At 52.1% G+C, this 20797-nt stretch overlaps 3 protein-coding genes across 7 annotated transcripts in view; 1 reads left to right on the forward strand and 2 right to left on the reverse strand.

The window, feature by feature from the left end:
• Positions 1-4806: 4806 nt before the first annotated feature.
• Tepsin (TEPSIN adaptor related protein complex 4 accessory protein) lies at positions 4807-12304 on the reverse strand. Its single transcript, XM_059269858.1, has 13 exons — positions 12202-12304; positions 10896-10968; positions 10472-10563; positions 10254-10347; positions 9334-9401; positions 9049-9124; positions 8852-8923; positions 7863-8054; positions 7387-7561; positions 6563-6676; positions 6396-6474; positions 6113-6247; positions 4807-5299 (listed from the first exon to the last, which is right to left on the reverse strand). The coding sequence occupies exons 1-13, from the start codon at positions 12247-12249 to the stop codon at positions 4814-4816; spliced, it is 1704 nt and encodes a 567-aa protein (XP_059125841.1). The 5' UTR covers positions 12250-12304; the 3' UTR covers positions 4807-4813.
• A 212-nt stretch (positions 12305-12516) lies between these two features.
• On the forward strand, positions 12517-14428 carry Ndufaf8 (NADH:ubiquinone oxidoreductase complex assembly factor 8). 2 transcript variants are annotated; one of them, XM_059269860.1, is made up of 3 exons: positions 12517-12649; positions 12749-12859; positions 14183-14428. In XM_059269860.1, the coding sequence occupies exons 1-3, from the start codon at positions 12566-12568 to the stop codon at positions 14210-14212; spliced, it is 225 nt and encodes a 74-aa protein (XP_059125843.1). In that variant the 5' UTR covers positions 12517-12565; the 3' UTR covers positions 14213-14428. The 2 variants fall into 2 exon arrangements, with proteins under 2 accessions (XP_059125843.1, XP_059125842.1); XM_059269859.1 differs by having other exon boundaries at positions 12525-12649; positions 12734-12859.
• Positions 14429-18934: 4506 nt separating this feature from the next.
• Positions 18935-20797, reverse strand: part of Slc38a10 (solute carrier family 38 member 10) — a 52915-nt gene continuing 51052 nt past the window's right edge. For all 4 annotated transcript variants that reach the window (XM_059272265.1, XM_059272264.1, XM_059272267.1 and 1 more), the window contains one exon: positions 18935-20447. In XM_059272265.1, the coding sequence (XP_059128248.1) occupies positions 19372-20447 (1076 nt within the window). In that variant the 3' untranslated portion in view covers positions 18935-19371. The remainder of the gene's footprint in view (positions 20448-20797) is intronic.

Genomic DNA, 20797 nt, shown 5'->3' on the forward strand with positions numbered 1-20797 from the left:
CTCAGGGATTGGCTCTCCGGACGCCCTCTGATCGTCGGGCAGCTCATTGGGCCGCTGGGCTGTCCTGCAATTTCCGGCGTGGGAGGAGCAGCCGAAAGCTGAGGCGGAGTGGAGGCGGGCGGGGGGCGGGGCTTCAGGGGGCGGGGCCTACGGGCCCCTGTACCTCCTGAGGTCGGGCTTCTGGTCACGCTTCCCGGCTCACCCTGGGTCCTCTCCCAGGCCTGACCGGACGACGAGATGGTCTGTGCACCTCTTCCCATTCTTTCCTACCTGCTTTCAAAAAAGCTTGCCGAGTCTCCTGGTGGCTCCACGCACTGCCATTCAGTGGTGGGCTCTCCTCCTTTCGCCCAAAGGGCTCGGGACACCACTCCAACAGAAGTTAGTTAAATAACAACTTTATAAACTCAAATGCTTTAAAAATTATCCGCATGTGTTTACTAATTTATGCGCACGCGCATATGTGGGTGTGTGTGTGTGTGTGTGTGTGTGTGTGTGTGTGTGTGTGTGTTTGGGACGGTGGTCCAGGGGCTTGCACACACGAAAGAAGGGCTCTGCCATTCAACCTCAGCCATTTTTGTTTTAATAAAGGGTCTCAGGCTGTGGTGGTGCCTTTAATTCACAGGCAGAGGCCAACCTGGTCCACAAAGCGAGTTCCAGGACAACCAGGGCTACACAGAGAAATCCTGTCTCGAAAAACAAACAAAAAGGATCTCATGTAGCCCAGTGTGGCCTCAAACTCACTATGTAGCTGAGAACAGATTGAACATCTCCTGAGTCTGGAATTACAGGCAAAGTGCCACCACACCTTAGCCTTTTCTTTCTTCCTCCTCCTCCCCCTATTAAAATTTATTATGTGTATGTGTTTGTCTCTGCACCACGTTGAGGGTGCTGGATCTTGGAACTGAGTTAATGGACAGTGGTGAAATGCCATACAGGTACTAGGAACCAAAACCTGGGTCCTGTGCGAGAACAGTGCATGCTTTTAAACACTGATGGCTTCTTTAAAAAAATTAACGGAAAGCTTTGATTTATACTTATTAAAATCCGCATCCTTTTGTGTGCAGTAACCATCCACTCAGACATGGTCACTCTTCCACCTCCACACACACCCCTGTGAAGCCTTTGTCTAACGCTTCGTCTAATGCCCTGCTTTGGGCACGGGCTGGCTAGGACCTTTTGTTTTATCTCTTGAAGAATGTCAGGGACGTAAGGCACATAGTGTCTTCCTGTCGCCCCACCGGAAAGGTCCAGGATTCATCTTGTCTCTCTCCCCAGTATTCTAGCTGGTGGTGACATGTTACCGTACTTATCTCTAGAATGATCCAGGGCTTGTTCCATATTTGAGTAAATATGGAAGCAGATGTATACACTAACTTTTGTGTGAACATAGCTTTTCACTTGTCTGCTGTGAATTCCTATGACAGAAACCAGTGCGGTTTAAGAAACCGCCAAGATGTTTTCCAGACACGGCATGGCCAGTGTCGTGTAAGCTCCACTTGATGTGTGTCCCCTCAGCTCTTGAAGTGGCTGGAGTCTTTAGTCACCGTAATAGGCGAGTGGTTGTAAGTCACACGCTTTGTTGCCTACTCAGGTGAAGATCTGTGTGTGCTTATCTGCCATGCATTCACCAGGTTCTTTCATGTCTGTCCAGATCTTTCAGACACTTTGTAATTTGGGTGGTTTGCTAGTTTTGAGTTTTAAATTTCTGTGTATATACATGTGAGAGCACACTCATGCCATGGCATACATGAGGTGTATTAGCCTGGGTCCTCTGAAGGCACAGAACTTATAAAATGAATTTTCTTTCTTTCTCTGTCTCTCTCTGTCTCTGTCTCTCTCTCTCGTGTGTGTGTGTGTGTGTGTGTGTGTGTGTGTGTGTGTGTGTGTGTGTGTATGTGTGTCTGTGTGTGTGTGATGTATTGGAATAAATTACAGGCTGCAGTCCAGCTAATCCAGCAATGGCTGGCTGTGAATAGAAAGTCCAAGAATCTAGTAGTTGCTGGGTGTCTCAGCTGGTCTTCTGTACATGCTGGAATCCCGAAATAGGCTCCAAAGACAGTGAAGGAATGGATGTGCTAGCAAGGTTAGCAGGCAAAGAGCTAAAGCTTCCTTCTCCTATATCCTCATGCAGACTTCCAGCAGCAGGTATAGCCCATATAAAGGCCTGTGTCTCTCCACCTAAAGATCAGGATCAAAGGTGTGTGTCTTCCTATCTCAAAGGTCTAGACTAGAAGTGGATTCACCCACTTCAACCAAGCAGGAAACCTCTCACGGCTGTGCCCTCCACTATTCTGGATTGTGGCTCATTCCAGATATAGTCAAGGTGACAACCAAGAATAGCCATCATAAGAGGTCAAAGGACAACCATGTATCAGTTTTCTTCATCCACCATGTAGGTCCCAAGGATTGAACTCTGTTTGTCAGGCTGTGTGTGTGGCAAGTGCCTTTACCAGCCTAGCCATCTCACTGGTCTTTGTGTGTTCTTGACAAGGTTTTCACATTAGTCTGCATGAAACATGTGTCCTAAAAATAGTCTCTCTCAGTCTTTGGCTCATCTTTCATTCTCTTAACTGTGCATTCAAAGCATTTTTCCTGTTGATAAAGATCTTTTTTCCCTCCACAGGGTCTTACTATGTAGTCCTGGCCAGCCTAGAAATCCCTATGTAGAGCAGGCTGGCTTCAAATTCTGAGAGTCGTCTCCCTGCCTCCTGGGAGCCGGAATTAAAGGAGCACACCACCACACCTAGCACGTTTGACACTTAGGCTATGGTTCACTTTAAATTTATGTGTAAAGTCCGAGGTATGGGCCAAGATGTCTTAGGTCTTTTAAACACTGATAGCTCCAGCACCATCACTGGAGGGTACCACCTGCTCATTGAACTACTACTACAGATGCAGAAACCACCGGAACACCCCAGGTTCTACCTCCAGGATGTGGACGCTGTTGTTGACCTTGTTTGTGGAGATTTATCATCTTTTTTGTTTAAGACTTCCCCAACAGCAGTCTTGGCAAGCATAGCCGTGGTAAACAAATCAGCCATAGGTGTCCCTCATGATAACAAGTCTGTTACCATTCCCTCACAGGAGGGTTGGGATAGCAAGTACCTCCCCACCCCACCCCCACCCCACATGTCATCAATAGTTACTAGGAAAAAGGACACCCCAGTGGTGCAGTGGCTATGAGCATTCCCCTGCTCCTGCAGCCCCAATGGAACTCCGATTCACCAGCCGAACCTACGTGAAAATGTTTCTGTACCCAGGGTTAACAGAAAGACTCCCAGAAAAAGCCACACTGTAGGAGCTGTAACACACTGAGGCTGGAGAGATGGCTTAGAGGTTAAGAGCATTGGCTGCTCTTCCAGAGGACCTGGATTCAATCCCCAGCACCCACATAGCAGCTCACAACTGTCCGTAACTCCATTTCCAGGGGATCTGACTCCCTCACACGGACATACCTGCAGGCAAAACACCAATGCACATCAACTATTTCCTGTCAACTTTGGTGTCAGTTCATTACTACAGGAAAAAATCACTACAGCTCAGTGGTACAGCACTTGCCTAATACACACAAGGCCTTGCTTTTGACACAACTGAACACCCTGAGACTCTGGTGGGGTTTAGGACAACACCTCTTTGAAAATGCTCCCTCTCCAGCCTTGTTCACTGCGCATCCTGGAATGGTATAACCACAACTTCCGTTCAAAATATCCTTCTAGCCCCTTGAGGGTGAGGACAAAACAATACCACTGAGAAGTTCCACCAAACACTTAAGGAGAAAACATCTGTTCTACCTAGGAAAAGAAGTCCTTGAAGTGTACCCCTTATTAATAAAAACCAGCCGCAGCAGTGTGGGCTGTGTAAACATCGATGTTTATTGGGAAAGTGCATGTCCCAGTTCCACAGGCTCTTCTGAGATGGACAGGAAGGTTCACTAGACTCTCCCATGGTCTGCAGAAAACTGTGACAAGCTGAGCATCCAGAGCAGGGTCCTACAGGGACCTGACACTGGAAATGGCCACAGGGCACTTGGCTAAGGAAGTTGAAAATCAGACCTTTTGGGCCACAGGCACAGGCACAACCCCACAGTGCTGTGACCCTGAAGGCTGTGGCTCCCTACGGAAAGACCCGAGATCAGAACCTTAACTAAGAACCAAGTCCATGTTTCCAACCCTTACAAGTGCTCACTTCTGAGGGTCAGGCAGGCAGGGCTTGCCCAGGGTACCCAAGGTCAGCACTGCAGCCCTGCTACCTGCCAGTTGCTACCATAGGCATTCAAGTCCATATAACCATTGCCAGCACCTAGCAAAGGGACGGGTCCCGACAGGGACCGAGGTAGCCCGGGGGTCGGGGTGAGGGTTTGGCCTCTGTGTTCAGCCTCCTAGAATCAGAGCAGCATGGAGCAGAGGGGCTGTGGCCAACAGCCCTGGGAAAGCACTGCCCTGTAGATGTACTACATGAAGCAAGAAACCTCTGAGGTGGTCTCCAGCCATGGACAGACCTTCAAAAAGGTTTGTGTGTGTCTTGCCGGGAAGAAGACAGAAGTCAGTCTCAGGAGCATGGCCAGAGAGTCAGCTTCCCAAGAAGCGATGAGTGTGCAAACATCTTTTGAGGGACCAATTGACCCTCTTTTCCACACTTCCATCTTGGCTGGTCAGCACTGAGGCCCGTATGTCTTCAACGACTGACTCTTCTGACCACTGGGAGGCCCACACAGGGACTGCCTTACCACAGCTTTCTAGGTAAAAGAGAGGGGCCAGAGGGGGCAAGAGGATACCCAGAAGACACTCAAGGACCACTCCTTGGGCCCAGAGAGTCACATATTCAAAAATGGGAAAGCTGATGGCTCTGAGATGGAATGTTCTGTGGTCACCTGTACATCTGGCTGGAGATCCTGGGAGCTGGGGCAGGGCAGGCGGGAGCAAGCCACCAGCTCCATTCCCTCAAACAAAGAGTTGGGACTCCACAGGCACGTACTGGAGCTACCCTCTGGGGTGTCTGTGTTCTCTGGGCTCTGCTCAAATCCTGCCCCCTGTTCACTAGAACATACCAATTGGGTTTTGACCTCACTGGCATCCTCTAGAGCAGGAAGAAGGGTATCTGGGGATGGAGCGGGCACAGGATCCCTGGGCACGATGGTGATGGAGCTAAGAGGCTGGAGGAAGACCTGGCTCCCAGGGGGAGGCACAGGGCTGGTCAGCAGATCAGCTGGGCCCACAAGGGCAGCTGCAGAGCTGTGCTGGGCACAGGGCCTTCGGGCAGGGAACTGCTGTCCACAGGAGGCTTCAAAGTGTCTCAGGATCTAGAGGAAAACAGGAAGGAGGGAGTGCCTGCTTAGTGCTGGGGACAAGGCAGGTACCCAGTAATCTGCTGTTGGAATGGTTGGACACATGAAACAAGTCCTACTTAACAGATGTATGGGCAGTCCCAGCCTCAGAACCTTCCAGGCATCAAGGAACTGAAGGTGCCAAGGAGACCTGATGTATCTAGTCAGTCTGGACATATGCTCCTGTGATGTCACCCCAAGTTTACCAGGTGCTGTGACCAAAAGGGAGTTAACAGTGCTAACAGCATAGCCAACCTGGACTGAGGGGCCGAGACACTGCAAGTTTAACAACCACAGAGAAAACAAGACCCCAGGTATGTGGCGCATGCTTTTAATCCCAGCACTCAGAAGACAGAGGCAGGGGCATGGGAATCTCCGTGAGTTCGAGACCAGTCTGGTCTACAAAGAGAGTTCCAGGACAGCCAGGGCTACACAAAGAAACCCTGTCTCAGCACAAACAAACAGCAACAGCTAGGCATGCAACCAAGTAGATAGGAAGGGCATGAGGAGACCCTGGAGATGTGACAGAGAGGAGAGCTGCAAGCCAGGCAGACTTTCTGGAGAAGGTGGAGTGTTGTGTAGGACACAAGGTAGTGGGTCTGACACAGCAGCAGTATGGGTGGGTGGGGGTCCAGGAAGGGGAAGAAGCTGAAGTACCCACAGTGCCAGAGCCCAAGGGAGGTGGGCACTACCCACTAAGCAGGGCTGCAGGAGTGTGCCCATCAAGCACTGATCATGGCCAGCTAGGGGCCGAGACAGACTCTGCCGTTCCCAGGGCCCACTGCCCACCTTGGTAGCTTTGTTGGTCACAGGTCCGGGGTTGCCTGCACCAAGTTCCTGCAGCTGTTGCCGGCAGAGGAGGAGGACATGCTCCTGAGGCAGGAGGTCAGCACCCCCAAAGGAGGCAATGGCACACAGTGCCCTCTGTGAGCGGGAAGGAAGCAGGGGAGGATGGAAGTCAGCTCTCACGGCTCCTCACTTAGGGAGGCCTGCGTGGGCCCCACCCTGCCCTCCATCCTCCGTGATGTCCTGCTTTACCCACACAGCACCTGCCCCTCACTCTCATCCTTACCATCTGCTCGCACTCACTGGTCCCGACCAGCTGGCGGAGGAGCAGCTCCAGCACAGCCTCACAGTTGAGCAGCCCACACCTGCACAGGGGAGACATACAGGAGGGATTGGGGGCAGCCACGGCCAGCTCCCTCCTCCCTAGGGGGCAGGTGCAGGTGGGCAGCTCACTCTTTGATGAAGTGCTGGGTCTCCTCACGGCTCAGGAAGACACGTGGCCCCTGTGTCACAGTTCTCACTAGGCTCAGCTCTTGCTGACAGTCATTTGGGGCCATGGCCTCAGTCCTGGAGAAAATAAAAGGATAAGTCAGGATATCAAATCTCAGGTAGGGGCTGGAGAGATGGCTCAGCGGTTAAGAGCACTGGCTGTTCTTCCAGAGGTCCTGAGTTCAATTCTCAGCAACCACATGGTGGCTCACAGCCATCTGTAATGAGATCTGGTGCCCTCTTCTGGCATGCAGGCAGAACACTGTATACATAATAATTAAATCTTAAAGATTTAAAAAAAACAAAACAAACAAAAAACCTCAGGTAGACAGGTGGGACAACACCCCCTAAGCTCCCACACTGGAAGAAGGTAAGGCCTGGAGGTCAGGGAGCCTGTTGACAGCCCCTTTGGGAGAGGTGGTATGGTGGTTTGAAAGAAAATGGCCCCCAAAGGAAGGGGATTATTAGGATGTGTGGCCTTGTTGGAGTAGGTGTGGTCTTGTTGGAGGAAGTGTGTAGCTTTGAATTCTCATATATGCTCAAGATAATGCCCAGTGTTTCAGAGCACTTCCTGTTGCCTGAAAGTGTAGGACTCTCAGCTACTTCTCCAGCACCATGTCTGCCTGCACACTATCATGTCCTACCACGATTACAATGGACTGAAACTCTGAACTGTAAGCAAGCCACCCCACTTAAACGTTTTCCTTTGTAAGATGTGCCATGGTCATGGTGTCTCTTCACAGCAATAGAAACCCTAACTCAGACAGGTGGCCACCTATTCCACATACCTTTCTGACAGGTCACCTGGCTCACGGCTGGCCCCAGAGTGGCTGTCACTGCCCGACCGACTGCCTGAGTCTGAGGCCCTGCTCGGGTTGCTGGTGCAGGAGGAATTCTGGGAACTCGGACCACTGTCCAGCTCATCCCAGCCTCCTCCAGCCTGCCCAGGCTGGTGTCTCACAGCTGAAAGACAGAATGGCAGGCAAGGTCCCAGGGCTTTCCATGGGCCCCATGCCATCTCCTGAGGGACTCTGTCTGGGTTAGGAGACAAGGGGTTGTATCCTGGGCTTACAGGGCAGCTCTAGAAACCCTAGGCACACAAAATGGGTGAGTGCTTCCTGCCGGGTCAGAAGCCTGGGGCTCCTGCCAGTGAGGGCAGCGTCAACATTTATCACCACATCCATCAAGTGCCCATTCCCCGCCCCAACACTTGACACGAAGGAATGACCCAGATCTGCAAGGGTGGCAACCCTTGCCTCCATACCTCTGGCCCCAAGGATTAGAGTCCCAGGGTTGGGGTGTGTGTGGCTAGCTAAAGGTGTCACTGCAGGCTGATAGGTATCACCACGTGGCAGGGGTCCCTGGGTACTGGGGTTCTCAGGCCCAGGACGCACAACATTAGCCACTACCTCTGCGGCCCTCTGGATTGTAGAGAGGAGGGTTTCACCCGCAGAGCCTGTGCACAGAAGAGGTGGCATCAGCAGAAGAGGTAGTGCCAGCATCCTAGCCCACCTCCCCGACCTCCAGCCACATTCTCCAGGAGGGGGCCAGAGCTACTGCTTGCTCAGACCTAAGGAGGTAAAGACACATGCTGCAGGGAACAGAGTTGCTGCCACAAATCCCGGGCATTGTAGTCTGGACACTTGGCTTACAGCTGAGATCAAGGGATGTTCTGAGGGGGGAGGGTATGAAAAGTGAAAATGTCCTTGGCCCTTCACTCAAGTGTCAGGGGCCCATCCTTGCCTTTGAAGAAGGGACTTAGAGGTTAAAGCATCAGTCAGAGGCCCCAGAGCTGCAAAAAGGCCCATCTGTAGCAGCTACAACACACAGCTGGATACAGCCTAGCATCCGGCCCCAAGGATAGCTGAGGTTACTTGCTCTATTATGTGCTGCTGTATAGACCTTCAACAAACAAACCTCAAGTGTCTGCTGACACAGGTACCCACATACAGGACATTGCTACAACCTGCACGGTGACCCTCTGGGTTCCCGTCACGGCCTGGACCCTTGCCTCTCAAGCAGCAAAAACGGCCAACACAGCCAGCTGGACTTAAGTCTAGCTCCTCCTCCCTGTCCATCAAGTAGAGCTGGCCTGTCATACCTTCCTCCCAGCTAGGCAGAGGAAACACCACAGAGGAGCACACCAGGAAAGAGTAAGTCCACATGTGATAGAGTTGGGGGATAGCTAATGAGATGCCAGTGAGGCCTGACCCTGACCCTTTGGTATCCCTACCCAAGAGCCCTGTCCCTTACCTGTCCGGCCCCACTCCTTAGTGTAGCCGAAGCCCTGGAGAGCACTATGAGGTCTGGCCTGGGCACCCATGCCTGAAAGAGGACACTGGCATCAGTGCAGGCCTCCCCCCAGACCAGCCCCCATGTACAAAGATGTCTAGGACACCAAGAGGGACATCCTCTGCTGGTGGCCGGAGCTGGTCACCAGAGTGGCATACCTGCTGGAGGCAGGGCCTGGGGTGGCTGGGAGGGAGGCAGTGGCACAGCATCTGAGAACAAGGTGCTACCCAGGTCCTAAATGAAGAAGTGGGTGCTCAGAGTCCCACCCGAGCCTGCCGCTCTGCCCACCCCACCAGCCCTGCTGTTTCAGACACCTCTCTTGAGCTGCCCAACCCGGCACAGGGGCTGTGGCCCAGCAAGGAGGGGAGAGCTGGGTCCTGTGTGCAGGAAACAGCAAGCAGCTCACAGAGCCACTCTGTGCTTTGACCCTGTCCTAGGCTCACCTGGGCAGCTGCCCGCACCTTCTGGTACAAGCTGTTTCCATGAAGAGGGTCAGGGGGGCCTGCAAAAGCTGCAGGGCAGAAGTCAGATGGGACAGGCTGAGCCTGGGCAGTGCTCCCAACCCACAGTAAACCAGCCCTCCCAGGTAGTAAGTCCCCAGCCCCTCCTCAGGATCCTTTAACATCCTCTCTTGACCACTCACAGTAGCAACTCCACCATCTACCATCACAACAGACACTGTGTCTGCCGGAGACCACTCCACCTCTCCCACACACTGGAGCTATGCCTACCTAACCGCTTCTTTGGGTCCATTCTCTTCTACCTGCCTGCAACAGGAACCTTTTAGAGGTTTCTCAGGGCCTGGCTCTATCAGGGCCTTCCAGGTATGAAATAGCCCCTGATTCCTAGGCTGGCTCAACCTGAGCTAAATTCCCTCTGCTAAAAAGCTTCCATCATGGAAAATCAGGTTTTCTTTTTTTTTTTTTTTTTTTTGGTTTTTCGAGACAGGGTTTCTCTGTGTAGCTTTGCGCCTTTCCTGGAACTCACTTGGTAGTCCAGGCTGGCCTCGAACTCACAGAGATCCGCCTGCCTCTGCCTCCCGAGTGCTGGGATTAAAGGCGTGCGCCACCACCGCCCGGCGGAAAATCAGGTTTTCTTATATCACATTAAGCCACAAGCTTTCCCTGGCTCAGGGCCTTGCACATACTGGGGAATACCACAGCACCCTGTACATGCCCGTACTGCTTCATCCTTCCGGGGCTAAGAGCCCGTCCCCAGAGAATACTTAGTGGGGACCTCCAGCACAGACACATTTCCATTTATAAGTCTAGACCAGTCAGGACCCCAAGCCCCAAGCATAGCACTTGAGGGTTTAGTCTCCCCCACCCCTGCTTTCCCTGGGCACACCTGTGTCTTTCCATACCTGTGGCTTCCTGGATGAGAGCAGAGTTTCGTCTGAGGATGAGCAGGAAGGAGGAAGAGCCATGACCACATAGGTAAAGCAAGATCTTCAGCACCTGGAGAGTGGACAGGTTTGTGGGGCTGGCTGCTATGGTACAGGACACTCAGTACAGCTAAGTGCCTGTCCTCGGCTGAGCAGGAGCTGAGGCCTGGTCTGCTACCTACCACTCAGGGACTCACCTTGAGCTTGACGTGGCCAGAGCTACTGTCCAGGCGGTTCAGGAGGTACTCCAGCAGGCACTGGCTGCTGCCCAATGACTCGTGGGAAATTTCTGAGAGTCATTTGAGTTAGGGAAGGAGCAGGCAGACACAAACTCAACCTCCTATGACCATGACCCTTCTCAGGTCACACTCCCTGAGGACCATTACCACAGGCTTTGGTTTCATCAACACTGGAACTTTTAGGGTGTCCTGGACTCTACACCATTGGTATTGCAGCTTTTAGTACACCCCTGACACATACATCTGGATACTAGGAAAAAGATGTTGGTGGTGCTCCTGGGATAGCATAAGAACCTGCCCTCATCCCAATAACACTTCCTGCTAAGTCAGGATGCCCACTCTTTACTCTTCCCCCACCAATGGGAACAGTGCAGAAGGATACTGGCAATCTCTTCAAACAGGTAGCCTGGACACGGGATGTCATCATCTGAGGTCCCCTTCAAGAGAATGGGGAGCTGAAGAGGAATGAGGACCATGATGAGCTACCATCTTGGTAGGTCCCAGGCACCAACCAAAATGGAAGCAAGCCTTATGCTCATTGGTGCTAAAAATGCCCAGGAGAATGCCTAAGAGGGACCAGAATCATCCTAGTGGTTACAAAGCACAGCTTTAAGCAGGCTCTGCTCTGGCAGGGATGAATGGCCCCAGGAGAGAGGACAATCAATGAGAGCTCTCTAAGAAGGTCAAGATGAGGCTCAGCCCCAGCCTCTACACTCACAAGTGTAAGGATATTTTATTTTATTTATTTATTTATTTATTTATTTATTTATTTATTTATTTTTTGGTTTTTCGAGACAGGGTTTCTCTGTGTAGCTTTGCGCCTCTCCTGGAACTCACTTGGTAGCCCAGGCTGGCCTCGAACTCACAGAGATCCGCCTGGCTCTGCCTCCTGAGTGCTGGGATTAAAGGCGTGCGCCACCACCGCCCGGCCCGATATTTTAAATATACCTACTTATCAAGCAGCAACAGCAAGAACCTCGGGGCTTTGCATGTATGCTCGGCTTGATGGGTTTGCAGCTCCTCATGAACGGCTGACTTAATTTTACATAGTCATGCATTAGCATGGTCGTGATTGCTTATGCTACTGGCTTGCCTGTTACTGCAAGTGTTTATCTGGTTGAAATCTGGAAACACCTATTTCTCATCACTCAGTATCTGGGAAAGGGTGTGGTTTAGGAATATTTAAGACAAGTGTACAGGCACTGGCAGCCTCGCTTCACTATTTGTCCACAGTGCTTTTAAGGGGATCTGGAGGAAGCGATCAGCATTAAGAACTTGTCCCAGCCTCTACATAAGAGATCTGACCTCCTGTAGCACGGCTTCTTAAAGGCCTAAGAAAGGTCCCTAGGGGCACTCAAGACCCTCAAGCTCCAGTCAGAAAGCTTAGGGCAGTCAGTTTGTTTCACTCAACAGCTGGCAACAGGCTCCGCCTTCCCCACCCGGTAGCTACGGCCTTCCAGATGCCTCCTGTCCCCTTACGAAGCATGAGTTTCCAGGATCTTTCTCTGAAATGAAGCCGGGGAAGCCGGGCTCGGGCCCCGCCGGAGACCGCCCGCCGCCCTTGGGCTCGTCCTCCTACTAGCAGAGCAGGCTCTCTCGTTCTCAGCAGTGGCTGGGCAGCCTGTCCCCGCTAATCTAGCGAGATGCCCGGGCGCCGGGTGTCAGCAGACCCTGCGAACTCCACTCACCCTATGCAGGAAGCTCAAGCGGTCCCGCAGCGGCGGCGCGGCCGCCATGGTCCAAGGAACCGCCCCCCTGAGGCTGGCCCCGCTTCCGCCAGGCTTCGATCCTCCAATCATCGCGCTGCTCTGTCTCCCCCAGCCAATCGGTCGCAGGAAGGGGGCACAGAGGTCCGAAAACATCCGAGGCTCAGCCAGTCCAAAGTCCCAGTTAGAGATGGACAAGGACTAGTACCAATTACAGAAGAACAGGCCCGCGACTCTGACCAACTAGAAAACAGTATGGGCGGAGGTGCCGGATGTTCACTTATTCGACGCCGGAAGAGGCGGGACCCAATATGGCGGCGTCCACGGGGGCCTGGAGGAACCGCTCATGTCCGCCAACGGAGCCTTATGGGGGCGCGTGCGGAGCCGTCTCCGAGCCTTCCCGGAGCATCTGGCGGCCTGCGGGGCTGAGGTAAGGGGCGGGCAGAGCTGGACCTGCAGGTTAGCCGGAAAGGGAGGGAGGGTGGCGGCTCTGGTCAGGCCACACTACCGTCAGGTCTTCTTCCCTCAGGCTTCGGCGTACGGCAGGTGCGTGCAGGCCTCTACAGCCCCCGGAGGCCGCCTGAGGAAGGACCTTTGCGTGCGCGAGTTCGAGGCCCTGAGGAGCTGCTTCGCCGCCGCGGTAGGTGGGCGCGTCCCCCCTGCGTCGCGCCTAGTTTGGCTTTTCTTTTCCGATGCTTTAGGGAGAGACCAGACATCCCTTTTTCTGCCAGTCAGCTCCAGGAAGGATCAGCGAAAGGGCAGGAGACCCCTCTCGTTAACTATTGGCACCGTGGCCGAAGGGCAGCCTGCCCAGACCGACCCCAGCCCCGCTCGCCCTCTCTCGGGGTTCCTGTGTGATGTCGGGGGAGGGCCCTCCTAGGCACCCCTTTCACCGAGGAGTAAAGTGCAGTGTCCGTAGCCGGTTCTGTAGCACAGAAGTGGTGAGAACCGCTTGGGTTCTTGGTCCTTGTCTTCTGCCTGTGAGCCCTCCACCGCAAGCCCCCTCTGTTAGTTGCTGCCCCACCTACAGTCTTGTGGAGATGGCTAATGTTAGCAAGGCTAAAGACCTGGAGTAGTGAGGTGGGCATCTTGGTAAAACCACAGTGAGTGTTCCACCAGATAATGGGGACTTTGACTGCCAAAGTCTTGGGCCCTCATTCTAGAATAGGTTCCTAGAGTGTCACTAATGCTGACCTCCTCCTGGGGTACTGCTGACTCAGTGGGTCTGGGGTCGGTCATACCACAAGTGCTACTGAGAGATGTAAATGCAGAAATAGGACTAGAGATAGGGTTGTTGTTAAGAACCCAGAGCCATACAGTGAATCTGAGGCAGTTTGCCGACACTCCAGAATAGCCTTAGGCAGAAAGAGTAGTGTTTGGAGATCTAAACTTTCCTTGAGTTTACTACAGCCTAGCCTTACCTAGCAGCCCACAACTAGTTTCCCATCAGAGACTGTTCCATTCAGTCATCAGGTGTTGCACTTGTCTTGTTCCGTCTGACTTGATCCCTGCCTTTTGGTGGCTTTCCAACCCTACATCCCTCCCTGAGGGGAAAGGCAACAAGACAAGCCTTCATTCTTTTGTGGTTGGTGGCCAGGAGCTCTTCCTGAAGCCCTAGACCCACTCCTAATGTTCACAGGCTTCTGCTTTCTCTGTTAACCTTTCCTGTGGTTGACCAGAAGTGTGTGGCTGGCAGGCTGTTGAGTCCATCTCCTTCTCCTTTTCCTGGGCCAGATGAAGGAATCCCACTGTGATTCCTCATTCGTCCCTGCACAGCACCTATAGATCCTCCACTCAATCACAGGGTGCAGGCTTCATCTTTTAGGTGAGCTCAGTCAGGTACCCCCACATACACAGCAGCACCTCAGTTCTTTAAGGTGTTTGGGAGAATGTGGCATTTGATGTAGTAGAGATCTTGCTTTTAAGTCATATCTAACTTGGAAATAAATGCTTTCTCCTTCAGGCCAAGAAGACCCTGACGGGAAGCACCTAAGAAGGGCTGTGGGCACAGGTGCCTTGTCCTGATGGCACACAATGAAGAGCTCTGGGGACTGAAAGAAGGTCTGGGCGGTGAAGTTCCTGGTGTTTTTGTTTGTTCTCAACTTGAACCTTGGGCACCACAGGGTTTGTTTACCAGCAGTGTGTATGTGTGAGGATCTGGATTCCATCAAGATGTAACAGAAACAACAATGAAGGTTATTTAATCCGACACAGTTTCAGGCTTTTATACACAGAGCATGGTATAAGGAACTGGTCTCCCAAAGACAATGCATCCAGAGCACACCTGCATCACATCCCCCCCCCCCCAAAAAAAAAGCAGGTGGCAGGTCTAGACCACAGGACTCTGCCGAAGGGTCCCCATTAAACCTGTTCTCACCAAAGGCTGGAGAGATGGTTCAGCAGTTAAGAGTACTTGTTGCTCTTTTAGAGGACCCAGGCTCAGTTGCCAGCACCTACATGGCAGCTCACAACCATCTTTTAATTCCAGTTCCAGGGGATCCAACCCCCTCTTCTGGCCTTTCAGGAACCAGGCACACATGTGGTACAGACATGAATGCAGGCAAAATACAATATAAAATTATAAATCTTAAAACAAAAAAATCCCTACTATTCTCATCAAAATTATTTGATCTAAGCCTAGCACACCAGGCCCTGGATCCAGCTGGTTATGAGCAAAACACAGCAAAGATAACAGAGCAGCCCCGGGGAGTGAGCCCACAGGGGAAGAAGTGCCGTAGAGATGGCTGTCCAGGGATTGGGCAGAGGCTTTTCCCGACAAAAGTCAACAAGGAGGTTCTGCTTGGGACTTTCAGTGAGGGGACAGCCATCCCTGCAGCCTGTCACAGATGATGGCTCCTGGCTTTCCTTCTTTCCCTCCTCTTCACATGGTGAGTTTAAAAAACTTCAAAGTGTAGCAAGGGATTCTGTGTGTGAGTGCCACCTGCTGGGAAACATAGGAACTGCTCAGTCCTACTCCGTGTGGAGGTCATGCTGTCCTTGAACCAGTTTGCACCTGTCTCAGAGCCTTGGTACAGGGAACAGGGCCAGAGACCATCATGCCCTACACTTCATGCCAAAATCTGCCTCCCTGTGGCATCTAACTGCTACTCTGGAACTAGCCTAGCTTACCAGAGTGAGAAAACCCATGTGTTTTAGTTTAAAATTTATTTAATGAGTATTTTAGATGTATGTATGTATGTGCACTGTGTATGTGCCTGGTAGCCAGGGAGGCCCAAAGAAGGTGTTGGATGCCCTGGAACTGGAGTTATAGTTGTGAGTCACCATGTGCTTTTAACTGCTCAGCCATCTCTTCAGCCTCTAGAAAACCTGTCTGATAGATAGCTCTGAGTCCACCTCAAGACAGGACTTCTTGGCTATGGCAGAGAGCCAGCTCAGATAGATTCTGTCCCAGTGGACAGTGATGACGGGTCTCAAGGGACCTGATGGTTTTACTGGACAGTCCACCCCTCCCGCTGCTGCTGCTGCCAAGGTAGCAGAATGAGTGATTGTCCAGGGACATTACTAGGTTGTCCTTCACAGTCAGAAGCACTACCTACTCAGTGTGTTCTTTTCTCCGTGTGTTCAGACCAGCCTCGCCAGACTGACTTCCCAGCCTGCCACAGCATCTTCGATCCTCTTGATAGCTCAGACTATACCTTCTTCAATCTTCCTCCTGAAGACTTCCCAACTTTGGGCCCCACTGAGCTCAGGTCCCCTCAGATTTGTCTGGCAAAATGTTCTCTCTAGCTGTCTCTTCATCCTCTCCTCTGAGGTGACAGACATCCATTGCTTTCCACGGCCCAGCACAGCCCAGGTCTCCAGGACCACTCCTTCCCCTCTGTCACGGTTTGAATATTAGATTCCTCCACATGCACAACCCTCTTCCCGTGGACTAGTGTTAGTGAAGTCTCGGTCCCCAGCTAGTGGTTCTATTTTGAGAGGTTCTAGAAACTTCAGGAAGTAGGTCATTGCAGGCATGCTTTTGAAGGTTGTGCCTGATCCCCAGTTCTTGTCCAACAGGATATGGAAAACCTCTACCATATGCTAGTATGCTGTAACATCCTGATCACATGGGCCAAGCATCACAATACTGAAACTGAGCAAAATAAATCAAGTTGTTCTCAGGTACTCAGGCCACAGCTGTGCCGGTGCCTTTGGCCTTTGCACCTACGTTATTCTCTGGTTTCCAGACTCAGTCTCAGGAACACTGGCTACGGGAGAGACGGTCTCTGTTGCTGTGTCAGCCGCACAGCGCTGACCGCTCAAGCATGCTGTCAGTCCACTTGGGCTGTTGGGGTGGAATACTGAACCAGGGGATTTACAAAGAGTGCAAATGTATTCCCCACAGTCTGGAAGCCCAGAGGTTAAAGGTCAAGCTTTTGTACTGTGAGGGCCCTCCTGCTGAATTTTCATGGGGCAAGAGACCACAGTACAAAAGTTGCCTCAGCAAGGATACTACCTTTGTATCCTAAGCACTTTAAACTTCCTCCTGGTACTCTTACTTGGAACCCCCGGTTTTTAGAGGGGCCACACTGAACCACAGCAAATGTCTTGGCCTCAGGTGAGATCTGTTGTTCCTTTTTGTTTTTTTTCTCAAGAAAAGGTTTCTCTGTGTAGCCCTGGTGGAACTCCCTATGTAGACCAGGGTGGCCTGTCTCTGCCTCCTGGAGTGCTAGGATTAAAGGTGTGCACCACCACAGCCTGGGCTATCTGTTGTTCCTTTGAGAACCTGAGCTCCTGTTCTGCCTTGCTCTGTTGCTCCGGGGGCAGAAGCATGCATCCTGGCCTGGCAGCCCTGCGAACAAGCATAGCAGCGCTACAGCAGAACCCTCGCGGGCAGGCACCATGTCCCAGTAGCCTGTACCAGGTGATCGACACCTACTAAAGGCAGCAGCTCAACTGGCAGGTGGCTCCCCGGTGCCCCCGCCCTCACAGGACCCAGATGGAGGTACTGTCTGCCTCAGCACTTCTGCAGTTGAGTAGCAAAGCCCCCCACCCGCAGGTCTGTGCCTTCTGCGGGAAGACGTCCCTTATCTGAAGGCTGTTGACAGAAGGGTTAGGGGGTTAGCTAGGAGGAAGTGCTGGGGGCAGGGACAGCCCTGCCTGCTCAAGAACACAAGTCAAGGGAGGGTATTCAAGAATATCAAGCTGTGCGAAAACCCCAGTTCCAGCAAGGTAATAAGAGTTCCAATCCAAGAGGATGGCCAGATGACATCTAACCGCCAAATAATAGCTTGTTTGGAACCGTTTTTAGAAAGAAAGGCTGGGAGGAGGCCCAAGAACTGCCTTTCACTGGCACATCCCTTCTTTGAGCCTGTGGAAGCTTCCACCGCTGTCGTTTTCTGGCTTTTCAAGCTGTCCAACGACATCTTTTTAAAAATTGTAACGAGGGCCTGAGAGATGGCTCGGTGTTTAAGGGCACTCATTCTCATAGAGGATCCAGGTTTGATGCCCAGCACCCATACGGCAGCTCAAAACCATTTGTAACTCCTGTTCCAGGGTATTTGACACCCTCTTTGGACCTCCAAGGGCACTGCATGCATCTGATGACATACATCTGTGTGACACTCATACACATAAATAAATTTTAACTTTTTTTCAGTTTTCCGAGACAGGGTTTCTCTATGTAGTTTTGGTACCTGTCCAGGAACTTGCTCTGTAGCCCAGGCTGGCCTCGAACTCTTTCACAGAGGTCCACCTGGCTCTGCCTCCCGAGTGCTGAGATTAAAGGTGTGCACCACTGCCACCCGGCCTAAATCATCATCTTCTTCTTCTTTTTTTTTTTTTTTTGGTTAAGGTTTTTCTAAAGAGTTAGCAGATTTTTTTTTTTTAAGATTTATTTATTTATTACATATACAGCATGTATGACTGCAGGCCAGAAGAGGGTACCAGATCTCATTACAGATGGTTGTGAGCCACCATGTGGTTGCTGGGAATTGAACTCAGGACCTTTGGAAGAGCAGTCAGTGCTCTTAACCTCTGAGCCATCTCTCCAGCCCTTTTTTTTTTTTATTTATTCATTTATTCATTTATTTATTTATTTATTTATTTTTATTTCACATACAATGGTGTTTTGCCATGGGTGTTGGGTCTCAGCCACTGGAGTTACAGACAGTTGTGAGCTGCCATGTGGGTGCTGGGAATTGAACCAGGGTCCTCTGGAAGAGCAATCAGTGCTCTTAACCACTAAGCCATCTCTCCAGCCCCTGCCTAAATCTTCTTAAAAAAATGTAATAAAATATATTTCAAGAGGTGCACAGAGAGCACACAGTGGGGTGTGGCCTGGTTCACATGACCCCACTGAGACTCCTGGGCCTTCCAAGTCCTTCATAGCAGGGCTTGGGGACAAACCAGGTTCTTGTCCCTTAATCTCACAAGTGCCTTACTTGGTAAGCGAATGAAGACAACACAATCATGTATTTCTGTTTTGACTCGGACACAGCCCTGACGGCTCTACCCTCCGAGCTTGCGGCCATAGAGATGCACGAGACATCCCAAGGCGTGCCCTGGCGACATGCCTGTCAGTGCTCAACCTCCCTACAATAGGGATCAGCATGACACAGAGAACCAAGCTGCCTGTAGAGTCCCCAACTGTACTAACCCATCTGAATCCAGCAATGATGGCTGGGGAATGTACCCCATGACCTCTAGGACCTGTTTGGTACCAGGATCTTGAATAGGTGTTCCTTTAGGTAAACCAACTTGACTCACTAGATGTTAGTGATGTTTTATTTTTTGTTTCATAATCAATTTCAAAGAATGTATATGATAGGAAACCAGGAAGGCCATGTACCTCCTTCCCCAACCCAAGTCAAGTCATACCCAACCCTGGGCCTCCCCAGGGGGTTTCCCACACCGTGGAGAACATGGGACAGTCAAGTCAGAGTGCAAATTAGATGAGGACTGGTAACTTCAAAGTTGTCAGTGCTGAACAGACAAGAGCTGTCGTGGTGCAGCAGCAGAGCTGGACCTCAGCACTACCTTTCCTGGGCTGGCTCAAGGCCCAAACCATACTTGGGCTGGCGAGTGCCTTGGCGAAGCCTTGGAGCAAGTGACACCACCGAGTGACAAAATGTCTGGGTTAGGCTTTCCCAGCTCATCATGAGGACACAAGAGTGTGGCCTCCAGTCACTGCTGTCCAATGCCTGGTTCTCACTCCTCCTCTAGGTCTCCAGGCAACTGTTTAATTTGCCGGCTGTGTACCACCTGTAACGCGGCCCCTGCAGCCTGGCGGAGCTGGGTGTCCAGGGCACCGCGGAGGTCGTTCCCCTGCACATTAGGCAGGGAGTTAAAGCTAATGATGACTCCATCCTTCGGAGCCAGCTCCTGCTCTGGATGAGGGGCAAGGTCCCGCCGCCTCCTCCGGAGGTCAGAGCCAGCCTGCACTTTCAGGTCTCGGTTGGGTTTGGCGTTCTCTGGCTTCTGACCCCCAGGCACAGCTAGTCTGGGCCCAGAATTAGAATCTGGCCTCTTCTTTGCCTCCAGGATGGTGTCGTCCTCCTTCCCTCTGTGCTGCCCCTCAGCAGGTAAGTGAACCCCTCGGGGAGCCTCACTTCTTACCTCTGGGTGAGAATCCTGACCTTTGTCAGAGATGGCCTGGGGTTCTTGCTGAAACCTAGCTTGGGGCTGAAAGCCTGTATCTGCTGGCCTAGCTGGGACCATGGTGGGTCCTGATTGCCTGGACTTTGCGCGAGAGTCCTCAGCCTCTGCCCCTGCCAAGGGCTGGGCAGCCTCTTTGGGAATATTGGCACCAGTGGCCATTGCTTCCTTTACAGTTTCCTTCCTTTCTTGGGAACCTCCACCGAAGGCATGTTGGTGCTGCCTGGCTACTTCCTCTGCAAACTGCTTCTCTGGACTCTTGGGTGCCAGGGCAGGGTCTGGCTTGAGCACTGGTTCCAAGTCCCCGGGGGCCAGCTCCCTCCCAGCTCCAGCCACCTTGAGCACAGCACCCTTCTGGTCTTCTCTTAGCTTAGTCTGGACCCCCTGGGGCTCTGTATCAGAGCCACCAACAGGAAGGTCAGCAAGGTCTCTGCCTGGCCCTGCCTTGGCTTCCTCCAGGGGTTGCTGGCCCGTCTCTTGGGGTGAAGCAGGGCGACCTCTAGGAGCTCCAAGCACAGGTTGCAAAGGCTGTGGAGGTTCCTCTTCCACTGTCTCCCCAGCATGCTCATTCCAGGTCTCCTCCTCTGGTCCTCGGAGAGCTGCCATCCCAGGCTCTGGCTGCATGTCCGCTGCAAATGAAGGTGAGCATCAGTTTGGTCACAGAAATGAACACAAGCTGCTGATTCACTGACTGAAAAGAATCTTTCAAGCAGTTAAGAATGACTAAGAGAGGCCAGGCGGTGGTGGCGCACGCCTTTAATCCCAGCACTCGGGAGGCAGAGCCAGGCGGATCTCTGTGAGTTCAAGGCCAGCCTGGTCTACAGAGTGACTTCCAGGACAGGCACCAAAACAACACAGAGAAACCCTGTCTCGAAAAACAAAAACAAAAACAAAAAAAGAATAAGAGCTGGAGAGATGGCTCAGCAGTTAAGAATACTTGCTCTTCTTGCTGAAGACCAGAGCTACATTCCCAGCACCT

This window comes from Peromyscus eremicus, chromosome 8a, assembly GCF_949786415.1.
Source record: "Peromyscus eremicus chromosome 8a, PerEre_H2_v1, whole genome shotgun sequence".
Lineage (NCBI taxonomy): Eukaryota > Metazoa > Chordata > Mammalia > Rodentia > Cricetidae > Peromyscus > Peromyscus eremicus.